This window comes from Peromyscus eremicus, chromosome 8a, assembly GCF_949786415.1.
Source record: "Peromyscus eremicus chromosome 8a, PerEre_H2_v1, whole genome shotgun sequence".
NCBI lineage: Eukaryota > Metazoa > Chordata > Mammalia > Rodentia > Cricetidae > Peromyscus > Peromyscus eremicus.
This window is the reverse complement of record NC_081423.1, coordinates 49,195,457-49,218,670: the sequence shown is the minus strand read 5'-3', so window position 1 is coordinate 49,218,670 and position 23,214 is coordinate 49,195,457. Positions and strand designations below refer to the sequence as shown.

Below are 23,214 nucleotides of genomic sequence, written 5' to 3'. Positions count from 1 at the left end.
TCCTACATCCTTCATGACTCTAAAGCCAGAACCACATGGCCCATGCTACCAAGCACTGCTGCCAGCTTGGGATGGAACCTCACCCTCATTTTTGATTTACATTTGCATACTCTTTGATTCATTGATGCACACAATTTCTTTTTTACAAATTGCAGGATTAGTTGAGTCTTGCAATGAGAGCACCACTTCCTTTATTCCATTTCACATCAGACCTCTTCTTATCTTTTCAGAACAAGCATTGGCTCCAACATTAAATCTCCTGGTGCTTTTTCTTTTCTAAATTACCATGCTGTGTTTCTTTTTGCCCTGCTTGCTCTTTTTCATTTTAAATCTTTGTAAGAGTGATTACTAAAAACCAAGTGAAAAAGCCAGTATTAGGCAGTCTTGAAATGTCCTCTGCCAATGAAATTTGTCCCATACTCTTCAATTTAGTCTCAGGCAGATTCTTAGTACAAGGGCAAAAATAAGCCACATTCTTTGTCAAAATATCACAAAGAATGGTCTTGACCCAGTTACTAATATTTTTCCCCTGAAATCTTTTGAGCTGGGCCTTCATAATGGACTATATCAGCACTTATTAATGCTTTCTTCAGTGCTCTTATTAAAATGGCCCATTAAGCCCTGTTTACAATGTTCAACTACTTTGCTAGTCCAAAGTCCCAGTGTCTTCCACAGTCCTCCAAAAACCAGCATGGTCAGGCTTGTCACAACAATAGCCCACTTTCTGGTACCAACTTCTGTCTGTCTTACTTTCCTATTGCTGTGATAAAATACCATGACTGAGGCAACTTATAAAATAGAGCATTTAATTTGGGGCCCACAGTTCCAGGGGGTTAGAGTCCAATATGGTGGGGAGCAGAGTAACAGGAGACCAGGCATGGTGCTGGAGCAGTAGCCAAGAGCTTAGTTCTTGATCTCCACAAGTCAGAGGTGGCTATCTGAGAATGGCATGGGCTTTGTAAAGCCCACTGTCAATGACAGAGCTCATCCAGCAAAACCACACCTCCTCATCCTTCCCAAACTATTCCACCAACTGGGGATCAAGTATTCAAACACAAGAGCCATTCTCTATGGGGGCATTCTCATTCAAACCACCACACCTTCCAACTGTAATTTGTAATCATTTGATCTGAGAACATGAATCATGATCATTGCTCTTTCCTGATGGACTCTCCAGTTACCAGTAGTTTTATTCTTTTTTTTGGAATCTAAGGACAAAACAAGCTGAAGGCCATGTGTAGAGACACAATCTTACGGAAATAGGTATTCCAGATACTTAAATCTCTTCTTCTTATCTGTGACAAGAACTCCTCAAAAACAAAATATCCCACTGAAAGAGATTCTCCTTGTGACTCAGTATGTAACTATTCAATTTAAATTAAGGAAAGGGCTAAGTTTGGAGCTCAGTGGTGAAATACTTTCTGGCATGTACATGACTCTGTAATCAACTCCCTGCATCACACACACACAGGCACACACACTTGTGTACTCACAAGAATGAAAATTATGCTGCACTTCCTTCCTGGACTTCTACTTCTTACTTTAGCATAAGAATGTATTTCTATCTCTTATTATATTTATACTTACTTAAAAATAACTATATTCATTTCTTGGTTTTCCAAGGAATTATCCCCTTAGACATGGTGTTTAGAGTTTCCCATACTTCCCAACTCCAGGAAGTATGTCAGCCTCAACTGATACCCTCATTGCCATGGAAAACTAGGAGTGTATCATCTTTCACACTTGAGTTCCACTAAGGAATACCATAGTGACTTTTTGAGCTTCTACCTACTTAACATCACCCCAGTTCACTGCACTCCATAGGCAGACAAGTATCTGCTCACATGGAAGGCCCAGGCTGCTTCCCTGAAGTCCTGATTGGTTTGAACAATGAACTGCTATTTGTGTTTCCAGGTTCAGGAAGCCAAATTAACCGAAGTGAAAATCAATGAGGCTCGGGAGCACTATCGGCCAGCAGCTGCCCGGGCATCTCTGCTCTACTTCATCATGAATGACCTCAGCAGGATCCACCCAATGTACCAGTTCTCCCTCAAGGTAACTTTCACCTGGAGTTTTTCCCATAATCATAATATAGCAAAATAGCACCATCAACCTAGGGCACCATGAGAGCTTACCCACATATTCCATTAGTGATGGCAGATCTTCCAGACTAAAGCCAGGGGAGACTTTAGACCTATGGGACAGACCCCACCTCTTTGGTTTCATCTTACATAACTTACTGTAACAGAAGAGGATGCTTCTGCAAATGAATCTTGGCCTCATTTGTTCATTAAGGTCACTGAATATCCATTAATACTGGATGATGCATATCAGAGGGTACCAAAGAAACAGAAGAAGTATAAGAAGCTATTCTGTCCCCAAAGAGCTTAAAATGTAGTGGAGAAGATCCAAAATGTATATTGTTTTTATTGATGAAAGACCAGCTCTAGCAATTAGGATGGGCCAGCATTAAATTACTTTTCTTATTATCCTAATATTCCCAAAGCTACTACTTAGGGTTGTTAAAATACCCATAAAACTAAAGTTCTTAGCACATTTTAAGTGCTGACTAAACTAATCTTACTCATGAAAAAATAAAGACCTTTACATTTTTGGGACTCTCTGAAAGTACATCTTATCCCCTCGTGCATTCATCAAAAGACCATAATTAAAGAGGCACTAATATGTCATGGGGGGAGGTGAAGTTCTGAACAGAGGTTTGAACCAACAAGCAGAAAGGTTGTGCCCAAAGAGAGACAGATACAGAGACACAAACACAGGCATTTCTTTCATAATGGAACATGCATGCACACAGAGAGCACACCTCAGTTTCATAAAATAGTTCTAGTTAAATCAACATGTAGATGCCAAGGCCAAGGTATAGGGTTGGTGACAAAAAAACTGAGAAATCTTTGGGCTTCCAATCCCTGAGGCTTATTGAATGGGAGATGGCAGGTCACCATTTCCCAGTCTCTCTCTTATAGCCTTAAGTCTCTGCAGCTCAGATGAACTGTGTTTATGATATTTTGTGGTTTAAAAAAGAAACATAAGCTTACATTCATAGGAACATGCAAAAGAATTATAAGATAGTAAAAAGGCCAGCATAAAAATGAGCATAAGCTAACTATGGGATGATGTCCTTAGTTCAGGAGTAGTTGGAAATCACTCTAAGTACCAGGAACCTGCCACAGTGATGCTTTCTGAAAACAAGAATTCACCTGAAACCTGTGACTATAAGTTTAAAAACAGGTTGTAAGTTGTTTTGCAGTGATAGCATTCTGATGCAGGAGGCTTGGAAGCATGACTTCTAAAAAAGGAAGAGGTCACCAGGCATGTTAGCCCACCTGTAATGCCCACCTGTAATGCCAACCTTAAGGTGTGGAACTGAGGCACATGGAATCATAAATTCAAGACCAGTCTAGTATGCAGAATTTGTCTAAAAAAAGAAAGGAGAATGTATTTGTGGTGATATTGTGTTCCCCAAAATATTGTACACCCTAATAAACTTATCTGGGGTCAGAGAACAAAACAGCCACTAGATACAGAGGCCAGAAAATGGTGGCACACACGCCTTTAATCCTAGCATTCCAGAGGCAGAGATCCACCTGGATCTCTGTGAGTTCAAGGCCACACTGGAAACAGCCAGGCATGGCAACATGAGCCTTTAATCCCGGGAAGTGATGGCAGAAAGCAGAAAGGTATTTAAGGTGTGAAAACCAGGAACTAGCCTGGTTAAGCTTTTAGGCTTTTGAGCAGCACAGTTCAGCTGAGATCCACTTGGATGAGGCTACAGAGGCTTCCAGTCTGAGGAAACAGGATCAGCTGAGGAACTGGCAAGGTGAGGTGGCTGTGGCTTGTTCTGCTTCTCTGATCTTCCAGCGTTCACCCCAATAACTGGCCTTGGGTTTGTTTTTATTAATAAGACCTTCTAACAATTTGTGCTACATGTATTTTCAGTTGTTTACTAACCAACTTGATCTTTAAAAACAGATTTAAATGTGTAATAGTTACATAGTTATGAAAGGATCTTGGGAAATACAAAACAACAGCTGGAGGGGAAGAGAAGGAGGGAGGGAAGGAAGAAGGGAGGGAGGGAGGGAAGACAGATAGAGAAAACTCTTCGGGACTCTGTGGGCACAGGGCACAAATGTGGTGCACAGATATACATGCAGGCAAAAGATCCATACAGACAAAAATTTAAGTAAATAACTCTTTAAAAATAATTACAATTATGATAAAGAGATTTGAACCCAGCACCTAGTCCTAGCACGTATGGGGCCCTGAATGTGATCTCTCACACTGAAGGAAGTTATGGCAATAGAGACTTCACATGACTCCAGGGTCTGGCAACAGTGCTCTCACTGTCCACATGGTACGCATTTGCTGAAGCTAAGGCTGCTGCTCCCTAGGCCATGCGTGCTCTCTATGGTGAGGCCCCAACCCTTTCCTTTTTGGTTTTATATGTCAGGCTCCTTAAAGCATTTGACTATTAGCCCCTTGTCTGAGCACCCCTTAAACTTTTTCTAGTATCTTTCAGGCCTTAGCAGGACACAGTCATCCACTCAGTGTTTTCCGGATCCTTCTACTAAGTAAGACATGAGTGGGATTCTGGAACATATAAGCATAAGGGCCAGCCCTATTCTCAGAGTGCTCATATCATGTTCACATAAGTAAAAAGAATTTTTAAAAATACTTGGTTAGAAAATTGACTTAGCCCCTAAAAGTTTCAGAACAGCTACTGAGGATCTTTAAGGATAGCCAGAGTCCATGACAAAACCCTCTGTGGAGAAGAGACCTTCTTGGGGGTGAATGTGAGGATCAGGCCCAGCTTCAGACCCATTCACACACCAACAGTAGGAGAAACTAGCAATGAAAGTACACTCAGTGTGAAGGAAAGGCAAAGTGTAGCCAGGATTTACGTTTTCTCTAGGTATTTTCCTGAGTTATGAATCACCTTACTCAAATTCAGTGATTCCAGGTTCTTTACTGACCGCTGCCTTTGGATAGAATTTGGATAGAAGAAATAGGCAGTAATGACCTGAAGAAAGCTAACCACCCCATTCTATGCACTTGCTCTAAGTGGAAGCCCCACAGCCTCTAATGAGCTATTATTTCATTTAAAATCTACCAAGGGAAGGTAAACCTTGCAACGGGTTAGGTCAGGTATGGGCAGAAGATTTGCTGAGATCATCAGCAAATGAAGAAAGCTCCAAGGACTTCATTAGCAAAAAACACCTCAGCACTGAGAGAGAGAGAGAGAGAGAGAGAGAGAGAGAGAGAGAGAGAGAGAGAGAGAGAGAGAGAGAGAGAGAGAGAGATATTCATCTCGCATTCTTAAATGAAGAACACCAAGACTCAGACCTTACATAGCTTCCACTGGGGTTCAAATGCTGATGTTATAAAGACTAAAGGGTTTTTGTTTTCCTTCTTGGAGCCACAAAAGGAAAATAGAGCAAAGAGCAGAGATCTAAGAACTAAGAGTTAAGTCCAGTTATAACATACTGGTTTTTATTTCCTTTCACTATTTGTTCTCTCCATATCATACTTAAAATGTAGTATCCCAAACATTTATTTTTCTAAGAAATCACTAATTTTACATTGATAGGTTATTGGTCACATAATTTTAATTTCCTACCGTGCCCTTATTGTAGTTCAGAGAAGAAATTGAGAGGGGGCTGTGCTCCTACCACTTCAGGAAGAGACAAAAGCTCAAAAGATACAAGGACTTAGGAGAACGAGTGCAAAGCTAATAGAAATAGACCTACGGCATCTGAGATTTTGATAGAAAAGTCATAAACTGAAATAGTTCTCACTACCCACTATATGCCTGGGTCAGTTTCAGAAAATGAAGTTGTTTAGAACATGTTCTCTATGCCACAAGAATTTTGTCATCTATTAGATAACATCACTAACTCAAATAGTCATTGTTGGCTGTATCACCTTTGTATTTAGATAATTATCCAATAAAAACTTACTGGATCAAGTCCTTTGGCTGCAGCACATTTGTTTTTCATTGACTTCACTAATCAGCATTCAATATGCGCATTTATTAAACCATTTTGTATTGCTAATAATATAGTACCACAGGCTGGGTAAGTCATAAAGATGAGAAGTTTATCTTGGCACACAGTTCTTGGTCCAAGGTCTAAAGGTTAGATCTAGTGACAGTCCGCTTGTTGGCAGAGTTCAGAAGTTGCATAGGACATCACTTGGAACAGGAAGCATACCTCTGTGTCCTGCTCTCTCTCCCTATAAAAAGCTACCAAGATTCAGTCATGGAAGACCTACCTGTGATGACTTCATCTCCCAATGACCCCACCTCTGAATGCCATAGTCAAAATAAATGCCTACCCTCTTAAGAATCCAGGATAGGGATTAAATTCCAATATGAGTTTCAAGAAGGACTAAGAGCTAATAACAGGTCAGGTCCCTCAGGAGATGTCAGATCCCCTGGGATTGGAGTTACAGACAGTTGTGAACAGCCATGTGGGTGCTGGGAACCAAACCTGGGTCCCCTGGAAGAGCAGCCAGTGCTCTTAACCTCTGAGCCATCTCTCCAGTCCCTAATAGCAGGGCGGCTTCTTACTAGTGTCTCTTCTTAGGAAGAAGTGCTGGAAAAAGCTTTCAATGAGTAGACTAGAAAATTAAAATCATCTTCACAGGAAAGAGGATTTTATACATCGCCTATGATTCATCTTCTCGCCTAGGCCTTCAGCATTGTCTTCCAGAAAGCTGTGGAGAAGGCAGCTCCCAGTGAAAGCGTCAAAGAGAGAGTGGCCAATCTAATAGACAGCATAACCTTCTCAGTGTACCAGTACACCACGCGTGGCCTCTTCGAGTGTGATAAGCTGACCTACCTTGCCCAGCTCACCTTTCAGGTAAAAGCAAATCAAAACTGTTTCCACAAGCCACATTTACCATCCAGTCAGTAAATGTTAAGGAAATCTCTTCCATTATCATTTCTCAAACAAGCCCAACCTGGCCAGTGTGCATGCACTGACCCACCATTGTCCAACAAATGGCAAACACTCTTAATTGACCATTGTCCCACTAGGAGCAAACTTCCTTAATCATTGTGCTTTTTCCAGCTGAAACTGGATAATCTGAGATTCTTTTCAAATTGGTACTCCAGTGTGGTGGTATTGTGTTCCCCAAAATATTGTGCACCCTAATAAACTTATCTGGGGTCAGGGCACAGAACAGCCACTAGATACAAAGGCTAGAAAATGGTGGCACTCACACCTTTAATCCTAGCATTCCAGAGACAGAAATCCCTCTGGATCTCTGTGAGTTCAAGGCCACATTGGAAACAGCCAGGCATGGTGACACATACCTTTAATCCCAAGAAGTGAGCCTTTAATCCCAGAGAGTGATGGCAGAAAACAGAAAGATATATAAGGAGTGAAGACCAGAAACTAGAAGCATTTTGACTGGTTCAGCTTTCGGGCTGTGAGTAGCAGTTCAGCTGAGATCCATTTGGATGAGGACTCAAAGGCTTCCAGCCTGAGGAAACAGGATCAGCTGAGGAATAAACAAGGTGAGGTAGCTGTGGCTTGTTCTGCTTCTCTGATCTTCCAGAATTCACCCCAATAACTGGCCTCAGGTTTGATCTTATTAATAAGACCTTTTAAGATTCATGCTATACTCCAGAAACCACTACAAGTCAATCAAATTGGCGCTGGCCATACAGTGCTTTCTATCGTTGTAGCTGCTGTATATTTGGGATATTTCCAACAGCTTTGGTTCTTAGAAGCTTGGGAACTTAGGACTTGCCATGTCACTGCATCATTAGGAAGAAACCTTGATCTGCTACTTAATCCCAACATCAAAAAGCCTTGAAACGTCGCTTCTTTATACAGACCTTCCTCCCTTCTTAGAACTGGGATTTTTCAGTGTATAAGTAAGTGTATATAGCACAGGCTCTCTGAGCCCAGGGCACTCTCCGATGCTAAAAGTCAAATAGCCTGTCATCCATTTGTGCTGTTTGTATGTTTCAGTGTCTGAGTTCATGGGTGCATGCTAGCATGCCTACATCACTCGTCCTCTGTATTCCCAGCTCCAGCGCAGACAGCTTTACCTTCACAAAGAAACCTGGGTCCCACCTCTCATAATGAATCCTATCCACAGCCAAGCCAAAAGCTTTCTTTCCTGTGCACACGCCTCTCTAAGTAGCCCTCCAAGCCCCTATACCTTCAATCCCCCTTGGCTGGAAAGTTCTCTCTGCCTGTTTCAATATCTCCGTCTCTTAGCTTGCCCAAGACCCCAAGACAGAAAGCTTAGTTGGATTAATCTTCCTTCTTCTGTCTGCTAGCCACTCCTCTACTTCAGAATCCCTTCCACATTATTGATTTATATATGCGTTTCTATTTTGCATATATTCATATGTCGCTTTGACACTTACCTCAAATCATGTCGTTTGTATGTGTCATCTGCTCAATTAAATTGCAGGCACATACTCCATGGCTCTTATGATTGATATATAATACTTTCCAACCAAGATATATAGTCATCCTCTGTGTGCATTTAAGTCGCTCTGGTGTTTTGGCTGAAAACAGATGCACACAGAAGAAATTTGCATGAATATACACTTCCAATCCACCCTCTTTAAACAGCCAAAATTGATGGGCAAGCTCTCGAGCTAAAGGCAGCAGTAATTACACTGAGTGACAATCCCCAAGATCTCCAGCCTCCGTGACCACAGCTGAAGAATCACAGGGTTATTTTTTTCAACATTGCAGATTCTCCTAGTGAACCAGGAAGTCAATGCATCAGAGTTAGACTTCTTGCTTCGGGCTCCAGTACAGACAGGAACCCCCAGCCCAATGGAGTTCCTCTCCCACCAAGCCTGGGGAGGCATCAAGGTCAGTACCAACCCCCAGAAAAAGTCAAGTTCTCTCAAAGGCTTGACTTAAATATATGTCCTCATATTATCAGTGTGTCTCTCTCCGAGTTCAAACATAGAGTTGTGTTGAACACAGATGCATTCCCTCCCTTCCAAGTACCACCACAACAGTCTCATCCTCCCAAGCCTGCTGAGAAGAAACAAGTACGTTTTGGGGTGAGAGCTATCCCTTTAGCGGGGAAGGGGTTGCTGAAAGTGCTGATGGGGGTTTTTTAGCCAGCTAAACTGTCTTTCATCTGCCAACGCTTAGGGCTGGAATCTGGGTTCCTCAGATCAGCCCAGGGACTCTTATGAAGATGCTGTCACACCACTTCCGGAAGTCAGGCAGGTACCAGAGCTCTGCTGAGTATCTCTGTTTGGGCTGAAACTCCCAAGCAGAGGATCCTTTCCAACCCACGACTCTCAGCACTTAAGAATAGTGCATGTCTATTGAGTTCATTGAACATACACTACTATTTCGTCCTCTTGTCCATCTGGGAACTAGGTCTTGTTTGTTCCCATTTCACATGGGAACATGAAACATAGGTCCTACCACTTTCAAATAGCAAATCTAGGACACAAATCCATGTTAGGCCGATCAGTCTAGTTAGTATTTTATGAAAGTTGAAAAGATCACAAACTCTAAAGTGTTTTCAGTAGGGACTGATTCCACATTCAGAACCAGACCCGATGTCTGCCAGGAAATGAGGGATAAGTGACTTCCAGCTCCAGAGAGTCCACAGCTGCATGCTATGTAGGCAACTTTCTAGTCCATACCCATGGGCACATATGGAATAGAATGTTTGTAAGATGAACCCTGCTTATGATCTCCCATATTTGTTCTCACATTGTACAAATGTTTAATAGCACAAAAAAGTGTACATCTGAAGTAAGATAATCAGCTTTCTCTATATTTCTTACTCAGTTTTTTTAAAGTAATTGTGTATTCACAAGCAATTGTAAGAAATGATTTGCAGATATCCCTCATACCCTGTTTCCTATAATGTCTAATCCTTGGAATACTGTCCTATGTTCTTTTATGGGTGTGTGATGTATGTACCTGTGTATATTTGGTTTTATCATATGCACTCTTAAACATTTTATCAATTGATTTGGCTTGCTGTTGTGAACGGAATACCCCTTTATTTTATATGTTTTTCCTCTTCTCATACCAGATTAGGCAGGTGTAATAATCACTACTATCAAAATTCAGAAAGTCCTGTCATTACAAAGACTCCCAGTTGGCTCCTTCTACCCTTGGTACCAATCAACCACCAGCCTGTTCTCCATTTGCAGAATTATTTTTTACCTCAGGGATGTCATGTGAACAGAAACACAGTATATAACCTTTACAGATTAGACCATCGACTCATCCTAATTCCCTTAAGGTTAATCCAAGCCGATTTATACCCAGGATGTAATCATTTATAAGCATGCTGCCCACATCAGAGGAGTCATCTTGGGAAATTCAAGGCTAATTCTGCTAATGCTACTGTCACTCAAAATACTTCCCTAACTTCCTTCTTAAAGAATCTCTAGCTGTTCTTACACAGTCTTTCAGACTGCGTTAACTACCTTCCTCGTTGATGTACAACACCTGACAGATAAACTTAAAGAGTTTACTTTGGCTCCTAGTTTGAGTCATTCATGGTGGGAAAGTGGGCAGCTGGTCACATGGCATCCACAGTCCAGAAAACAGAGAGAGGAATACTGGTACTCCATTCACTTCCTCTTGTTTAGTTAGCCCAGTACTTAGCACATGGAATGGTGCAGTATACCTTCAGGGTCGGTCTTCCCAACTCACTTAACCCAGTCTAGAAACTTCTTTACAAGCATGCCCAGAGGCTCGTTTTCATGGAGACTTTAAATCCTATCAAGTTGTCAATCAAAATTAACCATCCCAATTCTAATTCTTGTCAAGTGGACACCCAGACACATCACCTTCAAGCCATAATCTTCCATTACTTGTCCCCAAAAGCTCTTGGCCATCTCATAATGCAAGATGTATTCAGTCCATTTCTTAAAGTCTTCATAGTCTCCAAGAGCCCTAACACTATTCAAAAGTGTGACTCTTCTGTGAGATTCACTTATCTCTTAACCGTGAGCTCCGATAAAATAAAAAATAAATCACATACTTCTAGCATACAATGACAAGGCCCATCCCCAGCATAGGAGCAAAATAAGCTGAAAATGAGGAAATATATGTTTGGCTCACAATTTTAGAGGTTTCTGTCCATGGCCTCTTAGCCCCCATTTCTTTCATTTTTCTTCCTGTTGTGTTTTTAATTATCATTAGCACACAAAGTGATCAGTTTCATTATGGAATTTACACATGCATTTATTATTTTAAGACAGAATTTCACAGTCCTCTGCCTCAGCTTCCTGCAATTAAAGATACACACATCTATTCTCAGCATTCCCATTGCTTTTGGGCCTGTGGTGAAGCAGTGCATCATGGGATAGAGGAAAGCTCATGGTAGGCAAAAAACAAACAGAGAGGGAGAGGCCATTCACCCCTTCAGGGGCTTCACCTTTAGTGACCCAGCTTCTTGCCACTGGGCCTTACCTCCCAAACCTTCCTTCATCCCTCAATGGCTCCAGATGTAACAACCAATCCTTTTAGAATGAGTCTTTGTTAGATTATTTAATAGTCAAACAATAACTATTATTAATGAGATATTTTGCTTTCACACTGTCTTTGAAACCTGCTGAATATTTTGCACATGGATATTCAACTCAGATGTTAACTTTTCTTCCAAAATATTTGTATTTAGATTTTATATTATTGTTGAAACAGTTGGCTTATGCATCCAAATTGTTCCAAACACTCCTCTATAAGTTTTCTAATTACTAACGTGAGTTCAAGTTTCTGCACTTAAGCTGTAAAATCATTCAAATACAGTTGAAAATTAAGTCTCTGAGCCAGGCAAGTGGCATTTGCCTGTATAGTCCCAGCTGTCTAAACTCTGAAGTAGGAGGATCTCTTGAGTTTAGGATGTCAAAGACAACCAAGGACTACAGAGAGAAGCCTCTTTAAAAAAACCAGTCCCACCAGGTGGTGGCAGCACACACCTTCAATCCCAGCACTTGGGAGGCAGAGGCCGGTGGATTTCTGTGAGTTCGAGGACAGCCCAGTCTATAAAGTGAGTTCCAAGACAGCCAGGGTTACACAGAGAAGCCCTGTCTGAAAACAAACAAAAACAAACAAACAAACAGTCCTTCCGTCACACTAACCCTGTCTCAAGTTCTCAATATTCCTCATGGCCAGTGGCTACCTTGTTGGACTTGGAAATCCTGACTCAGAGTCTGCTGCCTTTATGGAAATATGTTCTAAAAGCAGTTCTGAATGAACCCATGTGCAGACCAAGAGCAGCAATGGAGATGGACTAGTTCACACAGACTCTGATTCTGGCATACCTGGATCCAAGTGTAAGAGTGTGTGTGTGAGACAGAGAGACAGAGACAGAGACAGAGACAGAGACAGAGACAGAGACAGTGACAGAGAGACAGAGACAGAGAGACAGAGAGAGAAACTATGTGTATATGAGTATGAATGTATTGTGTGTGAGAGAGAGTATGTATGTATATGTGAGTGTGTTGTGAGTGTGTGTGTGTATGAGAGAGAGAGGAAGAAAGAGTGTGTGTATGTGCATGTGAGTGTAAGTGTGTGTGTGAGAGTGTGTATATGTGAATGTGAGTGTGTTCTGAGTGTGTGTGTGTTGGGGGGGGTGCTCTGGCATGTTATCTAACTCTTTGTTTCCTTATCTGCAAAACAACCATCATAACATCTTCCACAAAGTGAATGTTTAGTAGTCAGAATCCACTGATGGCTGTGGCAGTCTAGTCAGATTGTTTCTCTGGTCCCACCAGACCCCCACAGTCCCGTGGCCCACTTATAAAAAAATCACTCAGAACCTTATATTAATTATAACTCCTTGGCCATTCGCTTAGGCTTATTACTGACTAGCTCTTACACTTAAATTAATCCATAATTCTTGTCTTATGTTTAGCCATGTGGCTTCGCACCTTTTCTCAGTTCTGCCTTGACATCCTGATTTCTCTGTGTTTGTCTGATGACTCCTGACTCAGCCCTTCTTCTCCCCAGAATTCTCCTCATCTGTTTGTCCCACCTATACTTTCTACCTGGCTACTGGCCAATCAGCATCTTATTTATCAACCAATCAGAGCAGCACATATTCACAGCATACAGAACGCTACCCCACAGCATGGCGGTGTTTGCTTCACAGGCTGCTGTTGTCCAGCACTATATGCCGAGTTTCCTGAAATGACAGAACCGTACAGTTGGAGAGCCTAGAAGTCGGAAGTGATGATGTAGGCAGAACCAGGCTGCCTCCAAATCCTCTGGGCAGGACTTGTCTTTGCATCTTCCAGTGTCTGGTAGCCTCTGGCATTCCTCAGTTAGGGGCCCAGAGACCCCGTCTCAGTCTTCAGCAGCACAGTCAGCACAGAGCTGCCTTCCCTCTGTATACCTCTGTGGCTTTCTCCTTCTCGGAAAGGCCCCAGTCCCAGTGGATTAGGGCCCACCCTAGTAAAACCATTTTAAATTGAGCACACCTACAAAGACCCTATTAATTCTTTACATTTAATTTTATTGAAAGGCAAACTGTGCTGGAGGATAATTCTTCACTATATCTTTTGAAGAACACAACTCATAATAATCCTGATGAGCAATTTCCCCCAATATAAGGGACATGCACGCTGTGGCTGATGCGGGTGTGCCTAATAGAATCTGTCCACAAAAAGAAAAACTTCCAGGCACTGGAAACTGCCCAACTGGACCAAATCCTGTTGACTTTCTCTGTATTTTTTCCCACTACGCCCTCCATGGCAAAAGTGAAGAAGGCCCCAAAGCAATGGGGCTGCTGCAAATGGACGTGCATATCTTTTTAATCCCAGCAGTCGGGACGCTGAGGCGCCCATCTTACACAGCTTACCTCAAGCTGGTCTAGAGGTTATTTCCACCCCTCCTTTCACAGAATGCCTTCTTGGCTTGGCTTGGCTTCCCTCTACTTTTGTGTTTTGCTTTGTAGGCTGAGCTCATCTGGCTGTTTAAAGTCTTCTGCAAATGAGCAAAGCTTTATCTCTTTCCCCCTCTCTCTGAGTTTGTTATGGGGAACAACAGACCCAGGTCCATCAAACTCAGGCACAGCCTGGGATGTGCACAGGTAAGGCACAAAGCAATGTGTGATACATATCGTGGAAGCCTTTGATGAATGCTTTTCCAGTCTACGCTTGGATTTTAGCCTAAAGAAGCAAACTGAGTATAATTGAATAGGAAATAATAAAAAAAAAAAAGAAGAAGAAACATTTTAAAGGATTCTATCTAATGAGGAAGGTTGATTGCCTTGCTTCCTTCCCCAGAAGACTAATAAGCAGGTAATGAATGACATTTTTGTGATAAAATCCTGCTTTTATTGTGATCCTTTGTAAGGATGTTTTCAGTCCCCTCAAATGTTGAACTTTCAGGTAATGGGCATGTTCTGTTCTTCATTAGAAAAATCTCATCTGGGCTGAATTTCTTTGTCTGCCTTTGAAAAGGCCCCTCATTGCCACTCTGGATGCCAATTTAGCACTGTTGTATTTTGCTGCACAGTCCAAAGTAATTAGGTTAATTAGTCATTTCCATTTAGCTTATTAGAAGGCTAGAAATCCCTTCCCCTCATTTGGGAGATTAAATGGTGCAATTGTGTTCACCAAAGAGCTTCAAGGATGTGGTTTCCGACCCAGGCCTGGCAACTGGGAGCTCTGGTCATGGTGTAATTTGCTCTGTTTTGTGGAGACACAGAAAGGGTAATTGGGCAGGAAAGGGTTAATGATGCTGCAGGCTGAGAAGTGAAGCGGGGCAGCCTGGAAGTAGAGGAGAGTCAGCTCCACAGCACACAGAGAGAATGACAGCAGCTGTAGCTTTGACCAGCCCCAGCCCAGTCCCAGCCCTATCCCAATCCCCATCCCCTTCCCCCAGCCCCTGCCCCTGCCCCAGCCCTCCTGTGGCTCTGCAGATGTCAGACTTCCTTAATTAAACACTTCCCAAAGGCTGCCCATGCCTGAGGAAGTTCTTGCCCACAGCTAATTCACAATCTTGTAGGAATTAGAGACAAAGAATGTGGCAGTTGAAATCCAATAGCTAGCAAACCTCCATAGTCTTCAAAGTTTTGTGTCTAGGTTAGAATATAAGATATGACACTTTAATGTGAGAAATCCATGGAGTCTGCTTAAAAGGCAAAGAAATTTATTAGGGAAGGAAAACTCACTAGACAGAATAGAGGAATTGTTGCAGGATCCTGGAAGGATGAGGCATGGTCCCATGCTGTTCTTCTGCTTGAGATCATCCCAGCATCCAAGTCCCATGAAGGAGAAAAGAGAGCACTGGGCATGTGCATCCCAGGTCTTAAGGGTTCCAATTGACCATGCCCCAGGGCATGTACTTCAAGGTCATAGGCAGGTATAATAGTTACCTGCCACCTCACTAGGGGTGGTGCTTCAAGGTCATAGCTAGAACAGCTACCCACTACAGCACTTGATCCCCTGGCCTCATTTTTTGCATAAACAAAACCAAAGTCCAAGAAAACTGCAAGTTCTGTGGGCTGTAAATGCTGGTGGTAGGACTGAACTCTGTGTCCCTGGGCTTCATCCATCTTTCCTCATAGCACCCCTCACCACTTGTCATGAAAGAAGGTATTTCTCACACGATGTAGCTGGGGTGGAATCAGTAATCTACAGAACCCTGGTGAAAAGATGTATGTTCATCCCCTCAGGAGAAGAGTGCAGGCACACCAAGGCCAGTGTCTGTGTCCTTCTGCAGCCTTCCTATGTCCTTGTTCCCAGGAAGGATTCTCTGCAGCTGTCATGTTTTCACAGTCCCATCCCACCCTCCAGGTTTGGGCCCATTTTTTATCCTTCCTTTAAATGCATTCTCATTTTCTCGGTCTTTGTGCCAACCTAACAGAACCCTACATGCTTTCCAAGACTTCCCTCATCTCCTTTCTCCCTAAAACTGAAAGCTACTTGAAGACATGTATCTATTCCCCCACACACACACACTACTGTATTCTGATTTGGAATGTAGTAGGACATTAATGCTGAAAGATTATATGACTGAATGGATGGATGGATTTAAATAATGATAGTTTTGAGCTCCTTAACCTTCATTGCATTATATAGGTGCTTTAGACCCTCATTCTACTGTTGGAGAAATGAAATATAAAGGCAGAGTAGAAGCACTACCCATCGCTAAATGTATAAGGGGGTGGGTCTATGTCAAATCCCCACCGACCTTTGCTTTATATCACTATGATGAAATACCTAACAGCACAGATTAAGGTGGCAATATTAATTTTGGTTCATGATGGTAGAGAGCTCAGTTCATTAGAGTGGGGAAGGTGTGAAGGACAGCTTGATTTACACCAAGGTAGACCAGAAAGCAGAGAGCAAGACAGAAGGTGGCCAGGGATAATATACCCACAAATATCCACTCCCAGAAACCTTCTTCCAACTAGCCCTTACTCCAAGTTTCCAAAATAATGCCACAAGCTGGGGGTTAAGGTTTCAAAACAAAAGCTATGTTTAAGCCGTAATACCCACCCAAATTTTCAATATCAAGACTGATGATACCATAGATATATTAAGACAGTATAATAGGATTTACTACTCTTTCCATGCCCTGAAACGGACCATCTACTTTACATCCCTTACCTAGAGTGTCAGGGATCTTTGCAGAAGAAAGGATGGAAAGATCTCAAGAGCCAGAGGAAACGGTAGATAACTGCAAGTAGACAATATTCATTTTCTGGACATAACAGGGCAGTTGCACATATCTCATAGTGACTGTGAGCACATGCACAAGGCCCATGTCGGCTTAACCAGACAAAACCCCAGCATGGAGGGAGAGAGGTAGTTCCCTACCTGTAGGTCTATTGGCTTTTGATAGCCTCTGGGAAAGGAAGATTCAATTGTCTTTAGGAGGGTGACTTGTGGTAGGTTTGCCACACTCCAGGAGAGGCACTATACTCAAGAGTATATGGGAAACACAACTTGGACTCAATTTGGGGATAGAGAGAGAGAAAGAGAGAGAGAGAAAACAAAGTTTGGTGTGCAAGTGTTACAGCTCTGAGAAGAAAGGTATCCTGACTGTCAGGAGTCAGACTATACCTGTATCTGTGTTCCGGTCGGTCGGGGATGGTTTCCTCAAAGGAATGTAGCAATTCTGCTCCTCTCAAAGAGAGCCCTTACAACTAAGCTCTGCTCTACTCCGCTCGGAGAGTTTCTACCAGCAGAGATGTCCCTTGCTTCTCTGCTCTGGTGAAAATTTTTACTTCTGGGCTTCACTCTGCTAACGGGGAAAACCTCCTCAGAAATGTAGCAGTTTGCTCCTGCTCCATAAAAATTGTTACTCCTCTGCTCCCTCCACTAAGGGGAGTTTCCCAGCAGAGATGTCCATTGCTTCTCTGCTCCACACCACTCTGGTGAAAGAAGGTCTTCACCCAAAACTCATTCGAGAGATTTATTTATTTGGGAGGGAGGAATCCAGGAGAGTGGCTGCCTCTGCCAGGATGGAAAAGGGCTGAACAGGCACAGGGCTTATATAGGGCTTCTTAAGGCGGAATGTTTCCAGGGTGAAGATTTTCAGGGTGGCAATTAGTGAGATTTCAATCCCTGAGCTTGGATAAGCTCAGAGATGGTTGATTTTCCTGCTCAGGGATTGGTTGGTTTCTTGCTCAGTTGTTTGGGGGTGGAGGGGAGTCGGGGAAGTGCAGAGCCAGGGTGTGTTTCTTTGGCTGGCCTTTTTACCCTACAGGATAGGTAGAAAGATGGGAGTGGATCTGGAAGAAGTTGGGGGAAGGAGATAAATATGATCAAAGTACTTTATACTACTGTCAGAATGAAGTCTTCTGGAAGGAAAAAGGGAGCTTCTAAGTAGTGCAAAAAAGGCTAGCAATCCAGGAAAGAAGACAGCATTGGGGTGGTAGGAGCTATGAATGGGCCAGGGTAGAGGCGCCTGTGCATGGACAGAGGATACACGATACAGGTTCCCTTCAGCTTCAGAGGAAGGAGTGCCCTGGCTTACTTCCTAGCCTTCCCAAATAGGAGGAGGAAAAAGGGATAAGATGCGTGCTATCTGGAATCAGACATCTACAAGTTGAGCGATTGTTGAGTGGCAAGTTCAGCTCTGTGAACAGCTGTAAGTATGCTACAAAAATGGTGCAAGGACATCCTGCTCTAATCTACAAGCGGATGTGCTGTGTCTGCTGACTTTGAACAGGACTTTGTAGAGCCTCAACAAATAAGAGGCATGATCGGCATTAGAAAAGGAAGGCGCCAAAGTTAGTGGAGAAGAGAAGAGAACCTGAATTGAGTTAGTAGAGTTGGGCACACACCCGAGGTTGATGCAGGAAAGCTCAAATGGGATGGGATGGAGAACGACACCTTGGAGAGGGGCATGAAATGTTCTGTATTTGAAGTTGATGCTTATGGACCAAGCAGTCTGTGGAAATGCTGAATTGACATTCTAGAGACATTTGAGAGATGGATGGACAGTGTGGTGGTACAGTGAGTATGAAAATGCAAGGAAACCTCTCTGACTTAGGTGTTGGGGCTCTGGGACCTCAAAAACTGCAGCACCTACTTTGACCCATTTCCGATGGAACAGTGTGCTGCTGGGTGTGACCCAGTCACAAACATTTTATTTGCAACCGCTGTATGGTATTGGCAGGCAGTGTGTTATGGATGAGCTTGTGTATAGTCTTCCACTTTCTTGACTTTTTCTAGAGGGAGAACCAAGACTCCAGACCAGACTATGAATGAGACCTGTTTGTGCAAAGAGTGCCACTTGCCTCTTAGCCCTCCACCCCCAATGCACAGCTGTCTAGAGAAACTGCATTTTAGAACAAGATTCTCTGACATTCCCTAGGCCCTTTCATCAATGGAAGAATTCTGCAATCTGGATCGAGACATTGAAGGCTCCGCCAAAAGCTGGAAAAAGTTTGTGGAGTCTGAGTGTCCCGAGAAGGAGAAGTTCCCCCAGGACTGGAAGAACAAGTCAGCCCTGCAGCGCCTCTGCATGATGAGGGTCATGAGGCCTGACCGGATGACCTATGCCATGCGGTATGGGGCAGACCACAGGCTCTGGGAAGGCATGTGTACAGGGCAATCTTAGGAAGACCAGCCTGGCATAGCTGAACTTCAAGGCCATGTTCATATAGTAATGGGCATCTTTGTACCAAGACTAAAACCCATGAGACCAGTTGACTTGGGTATGGCATCTGTTTTAGGTATGCCATTGGTTGTCTTGATGTCTTAATAGAAAGTTTGGGGGAAGAGAGATATTCATCAATCTCAGCATTGAAAAAGATGCCAATCACCGGTAATATGAAGAAAGATGGAGGGATCCAGAAAGCATGTGGAGATTCTACTTTTAGCATCACAGAAACAGAGTGAGGTGGTTATATTCTGAGATTGATAAATAGATGGCAGAGAATCAATAAGGATATTTGACTTCTAACTTCTCTGAGAAGTAGGATTATCAGCTACATGGAGCTAAAATCAGAGAATGGAGAAGGCTTGAAAAGAGGTCTGTGGCTAGAGAGATGGTAATGTATACCAGGCAAGTGTGAGGACCAGACTCTGGAACCTCAGAACCCACACACGCGCTGGATGGGTGTGACAGCCTTCCTGTAGGCCTAGTGAATGGGCACAGAGACAGGGATTCCCTAGAGCAAGCCAAAGCCAGCTAGTCAGAATCAGTGAGGTCTGGGTACCAGTGAGAGACCCTGTCTCAATATGTAAGGTGGGGAGCAATTGAAAAAGCTGTTTAATGTCAACTTTGGCCCTCCACAAGAACATGCACACATATGCATGTGCACTCATACATATGCATGCACCCACATGTATGTGAACATGCATCCATGCACACATACCACACATAAGCAAAAAAAGAACAAGAATCTGTGAAAATGAGAAAGAAGGGGATAGAGATATAGCTCAGTTGGCGTAGTGCTTGCCTAGCATGCGTGCAGCCCACAGCTAGATCCCCAGCGCCACATAAACTGGGTATGGTGGCACAAGCCTCTAATCCCAGCACTCAGGAGGTAGAGGCAGGAGGATCATCAGAAGTTCAAGGTCATCCTTGGCTTCATAGGAAGTTTGAGACCAGCCTGGGATACAGGAGACCCTGTCTCAAAAGAGAGAAAGAACAGGAGAGGGGGGAGCAAATGATGGAGGGATGAAGGGAAGCCGAGGAGAAATAAGACAGAAGTATGGCCAGGGAAATGCAAAAATTCCCAAAGCTACATTTGTAGTGGTGCCAGATATCCCCATTGGATGTTTTCCCCCATAGATGTAAGAGTCAGAGGTATAAGGCTCCTAGGCTAAAGTTCCATTGACTTCAAAGCAGTGAAATAAGAGTTGAGAAAGGCAGGTTGGGATATGATTAGAAGTCAAAGGCCATGGAGTCTACAGAGGCAGAAAGCGGCTTAGCAACCACTTGGAAAGTATCTGAATGTGAAAGTTCTCCCTGGTGCAATGAAAATATTCTAATACTGGACTGTCAAGAAGGTTGCACAACTTGGTAAATTTATTATACCTAAAGACATTACTTTTTAAGGAAAGGAATTATAAGACACAGCATCTATGCTAGATAAAAGAAGTGAGATGAAGAGTTGGCTGATGGGAAATCATCAGAGGGGCCAAGAAATTGAAATTCTTGCACTTTCATGGCACTCAATCAGGCAAAGGCTTGTTGAGATAAAGATATAGTATCAATAACTATAAGGATTGAAGATTTTGGACAGAGAATTAATTGTTTCAGACTGTAAAAAAAATCCCAAGTTGTAGCTAGTTTTTCTGCCTGTCAGGGCAAATCTCTCTCACCTGCCAGTCCCACAGCCTCAGACCCGTCCAAGTAAACACAAAGACTTATATTGGTTACAAACTGTATGGCCATGGCAGGCTTCTTGCTAACTGTTCTTACAGCTTAAATTAATCCATTTCCATTAATCTATACCTTGCCACATGGCTCGTGGCTTACCGGCATCTTCACATGCTGTTTGTCATCTTGGCAGCTGGCAGTGTCTCTCTGACTCAGCCTTCCACTTCCCAGCTTTATTCTCCTCCTTGTCCCGCCTACACTTCCTGCCTAGCCAATGGCCAATCAGTGTTTTATTTATTGACTAATTAGCAACACATTTGCCATACAGAACATCCCACAGCACCAAGTAATGACATACATTGAAGGATGCCATGAACTGGGTAGAGGAGGGATGAAAATCAATTGGTTTGAGGTCTGTCAACACAGATATTGACGTCACTCAGCCTGGAGGAAAGTTCATGAGCCAAGAGCCCAAGTGTTGAGTGAATGGGAAAAGTACCAAATTGAATGATAGATGGTACTGGTGTGCATGGCTAGTGGTGATACAGCCCGGAGAAATGAGTCTCAGTGGAGCCACACAAGTGAAAGGTGTTGATGTGAAGATAACTATTAGACAGAGAACATTATGTGGCCACTGCCCACACTGAGATCCATCTAGTGCAAGCCCAACTGAGAGGAATACAAGAGAAGCTATATCTTGGGGAATAGTGGAAGGATCCATGAATGTCAGGAGTTTGTCCAGACATCTAGTAAACTGGAAGGATTTGTTTCACATAAAATGGGACACTTTGGAAAAGAACATTGTGGGCAGGAGTGGAAGAAAAACCAGTGAAGAGTAGAGTGTCAAAGAGTCCTGTGGGACCTTAAATGTTGGACGTGTTGACACATTGCAGGGATATAGAGTAGATTAGATTTAGCTGCCCATAGTCATTCAAAGACATTGGTCCTAACCTTCTCCAAAAGGGTGAGATGATGTGAGAAGAGACCAGGTCTACAGAGGGAGGCAGCAATGGTCTGGGTGGAGAGCAGTCAGGAGCCCAGATCTAGATGCATGGCTTGGAACTAGCAAGACGGACAGTAAGTGTTGACAAGTTGTGAAGTTGAAGCCAGTCCTAACTCTTTAACTGTCAACCCCATGAGCTTGAACATGCCTTTTCATTTCTAGAAGCCTGTGTTTCTCAAATGTTGTGACACACGTGCTTATCTCCTCCTACAGAGACTTTGTTGAGGAGAAGTTAGGAAGCAAATATGTAATGGGAAGAGCACTCGATTTTGTAGCCTCGTTTGAAGAGTCAGGACCAGCCACTCCCATGTTTTTCATCCTGTCTCCGGGGGTGGACCCACTGAAGGATGTGGAAAACCACGGTAAGCAAAGCTTGCTTTGGAGGCAAGGCTGCAATAGTCCGTGGCCTTCCATTCTTCAGGTCTATTGCTTCCTCTTTTCTACATTCAAGGTTCACTGTGCAAAACTCTACCTTTGCAGGCCAGACAGAAGTCAGCCTTATTGCTAAAGCAAAGCCACAGTGTCATGAACTAGAGAGAAGATTGGATTTCTTTTTAGCCATTCTGTGTAGACCTGTGATTCATGTTGTATATAGTATGAATAAGCCATCCAATTTTGTCCTTCGGTCTGTAGATACCTTGTCTCAGAATCAGCTTTTGGAAAGATTGAATTTCCTGGGAACCCCTGTCAAGTGAAGTTCGCCTGGAGCAGGAAAAGTGGGTCAGGTCAGCAGTTAAGAGTACTTGCTGCTTTTGCAGAGGACCTGAGTTCAGTTCCTGGCACCTACATCAGATGACTCACAAACATCTGGAATCCTAGGACCAGGGAATGTGATGTCCTATTCTGGCCTCCACAGGCACCACACTAACATACACTCACACAGATGCATACACATAAATAAAGATAACAATAAGTATTTTTTAAAATTGATCATAAGTATAAGTGCTTGTTTGGGGACTGTCAGTCTATTTTGTTGATCTATGTATGATCTCTGTATGCCAACTGTAATACTGACATTAGAGCTGCATGGTAAAATTTTAAGTCAGGAAATGAGTCTGCCAACATTTTTCTGTAAGATTGATTCAGGTCCTTGTCCTCTGTTGGGTTTGCACACAACTTTTAAAATTGGCTTGTCAAGTTCTGTAAAAACTAAAGAGAAGTCCATTCAGATTTCAGTAGGGATTTCTGTGATTACCATGTAAGTCAACTGAGGACATGTGACTAACTTAACAATATGAAGTGCTCTAACACATAAACATGGATTGTCTTTCTATGTAATTTTTAAAGTTTTGTTCCTTTTTTGAACAGTATTGCACAGTTTGTAGAGTACATATCTCTCATTTGTATTCATAATATTGTATATAAAATCATTTTCTTAATCTCAATTTCATTGGTGGTAAAATTTTATATATAAATTTCTGTTAGAAAAGTTGCTAAACTTGTCTG

At 42.8% G+C, this 23,214-nt stretch overlaps 1 protein-coding gene across 1 annotated transcript in view; it reads left to right on the top strand.

Moving 5' to 3' along the window:
• Dnah9 (dynein axonemal heavy chain 9) overlaps positions 1-23,214 on the top strand; it is a 346,197-nt gene that overhangs the window by 285,435 nt on the left and 37,548 nt on the right. The window contains exons 57-61 of the mRNA XM_059270927.1: positions 1,915-2,055; positions 6,708-6,878; positions 8,739-8,861; positions 18,810-19,003; positions 21,982-22,130. Coding sequence (XP_059126910.1) covers positions 1,915-2,055; positions 6,708-6,878; positions 8,739-8,861; positions 18,810-19,003; positions 21,982-22,130 — 778 coding nt within the window. The remainder of the gene's footprint in view (positions 1-1,914; positions 2,056-6,707; positions 6,879-8,738; positions 8,862-18,809; positions 19,004-21,981; positions 22,131-23,214) is intronic.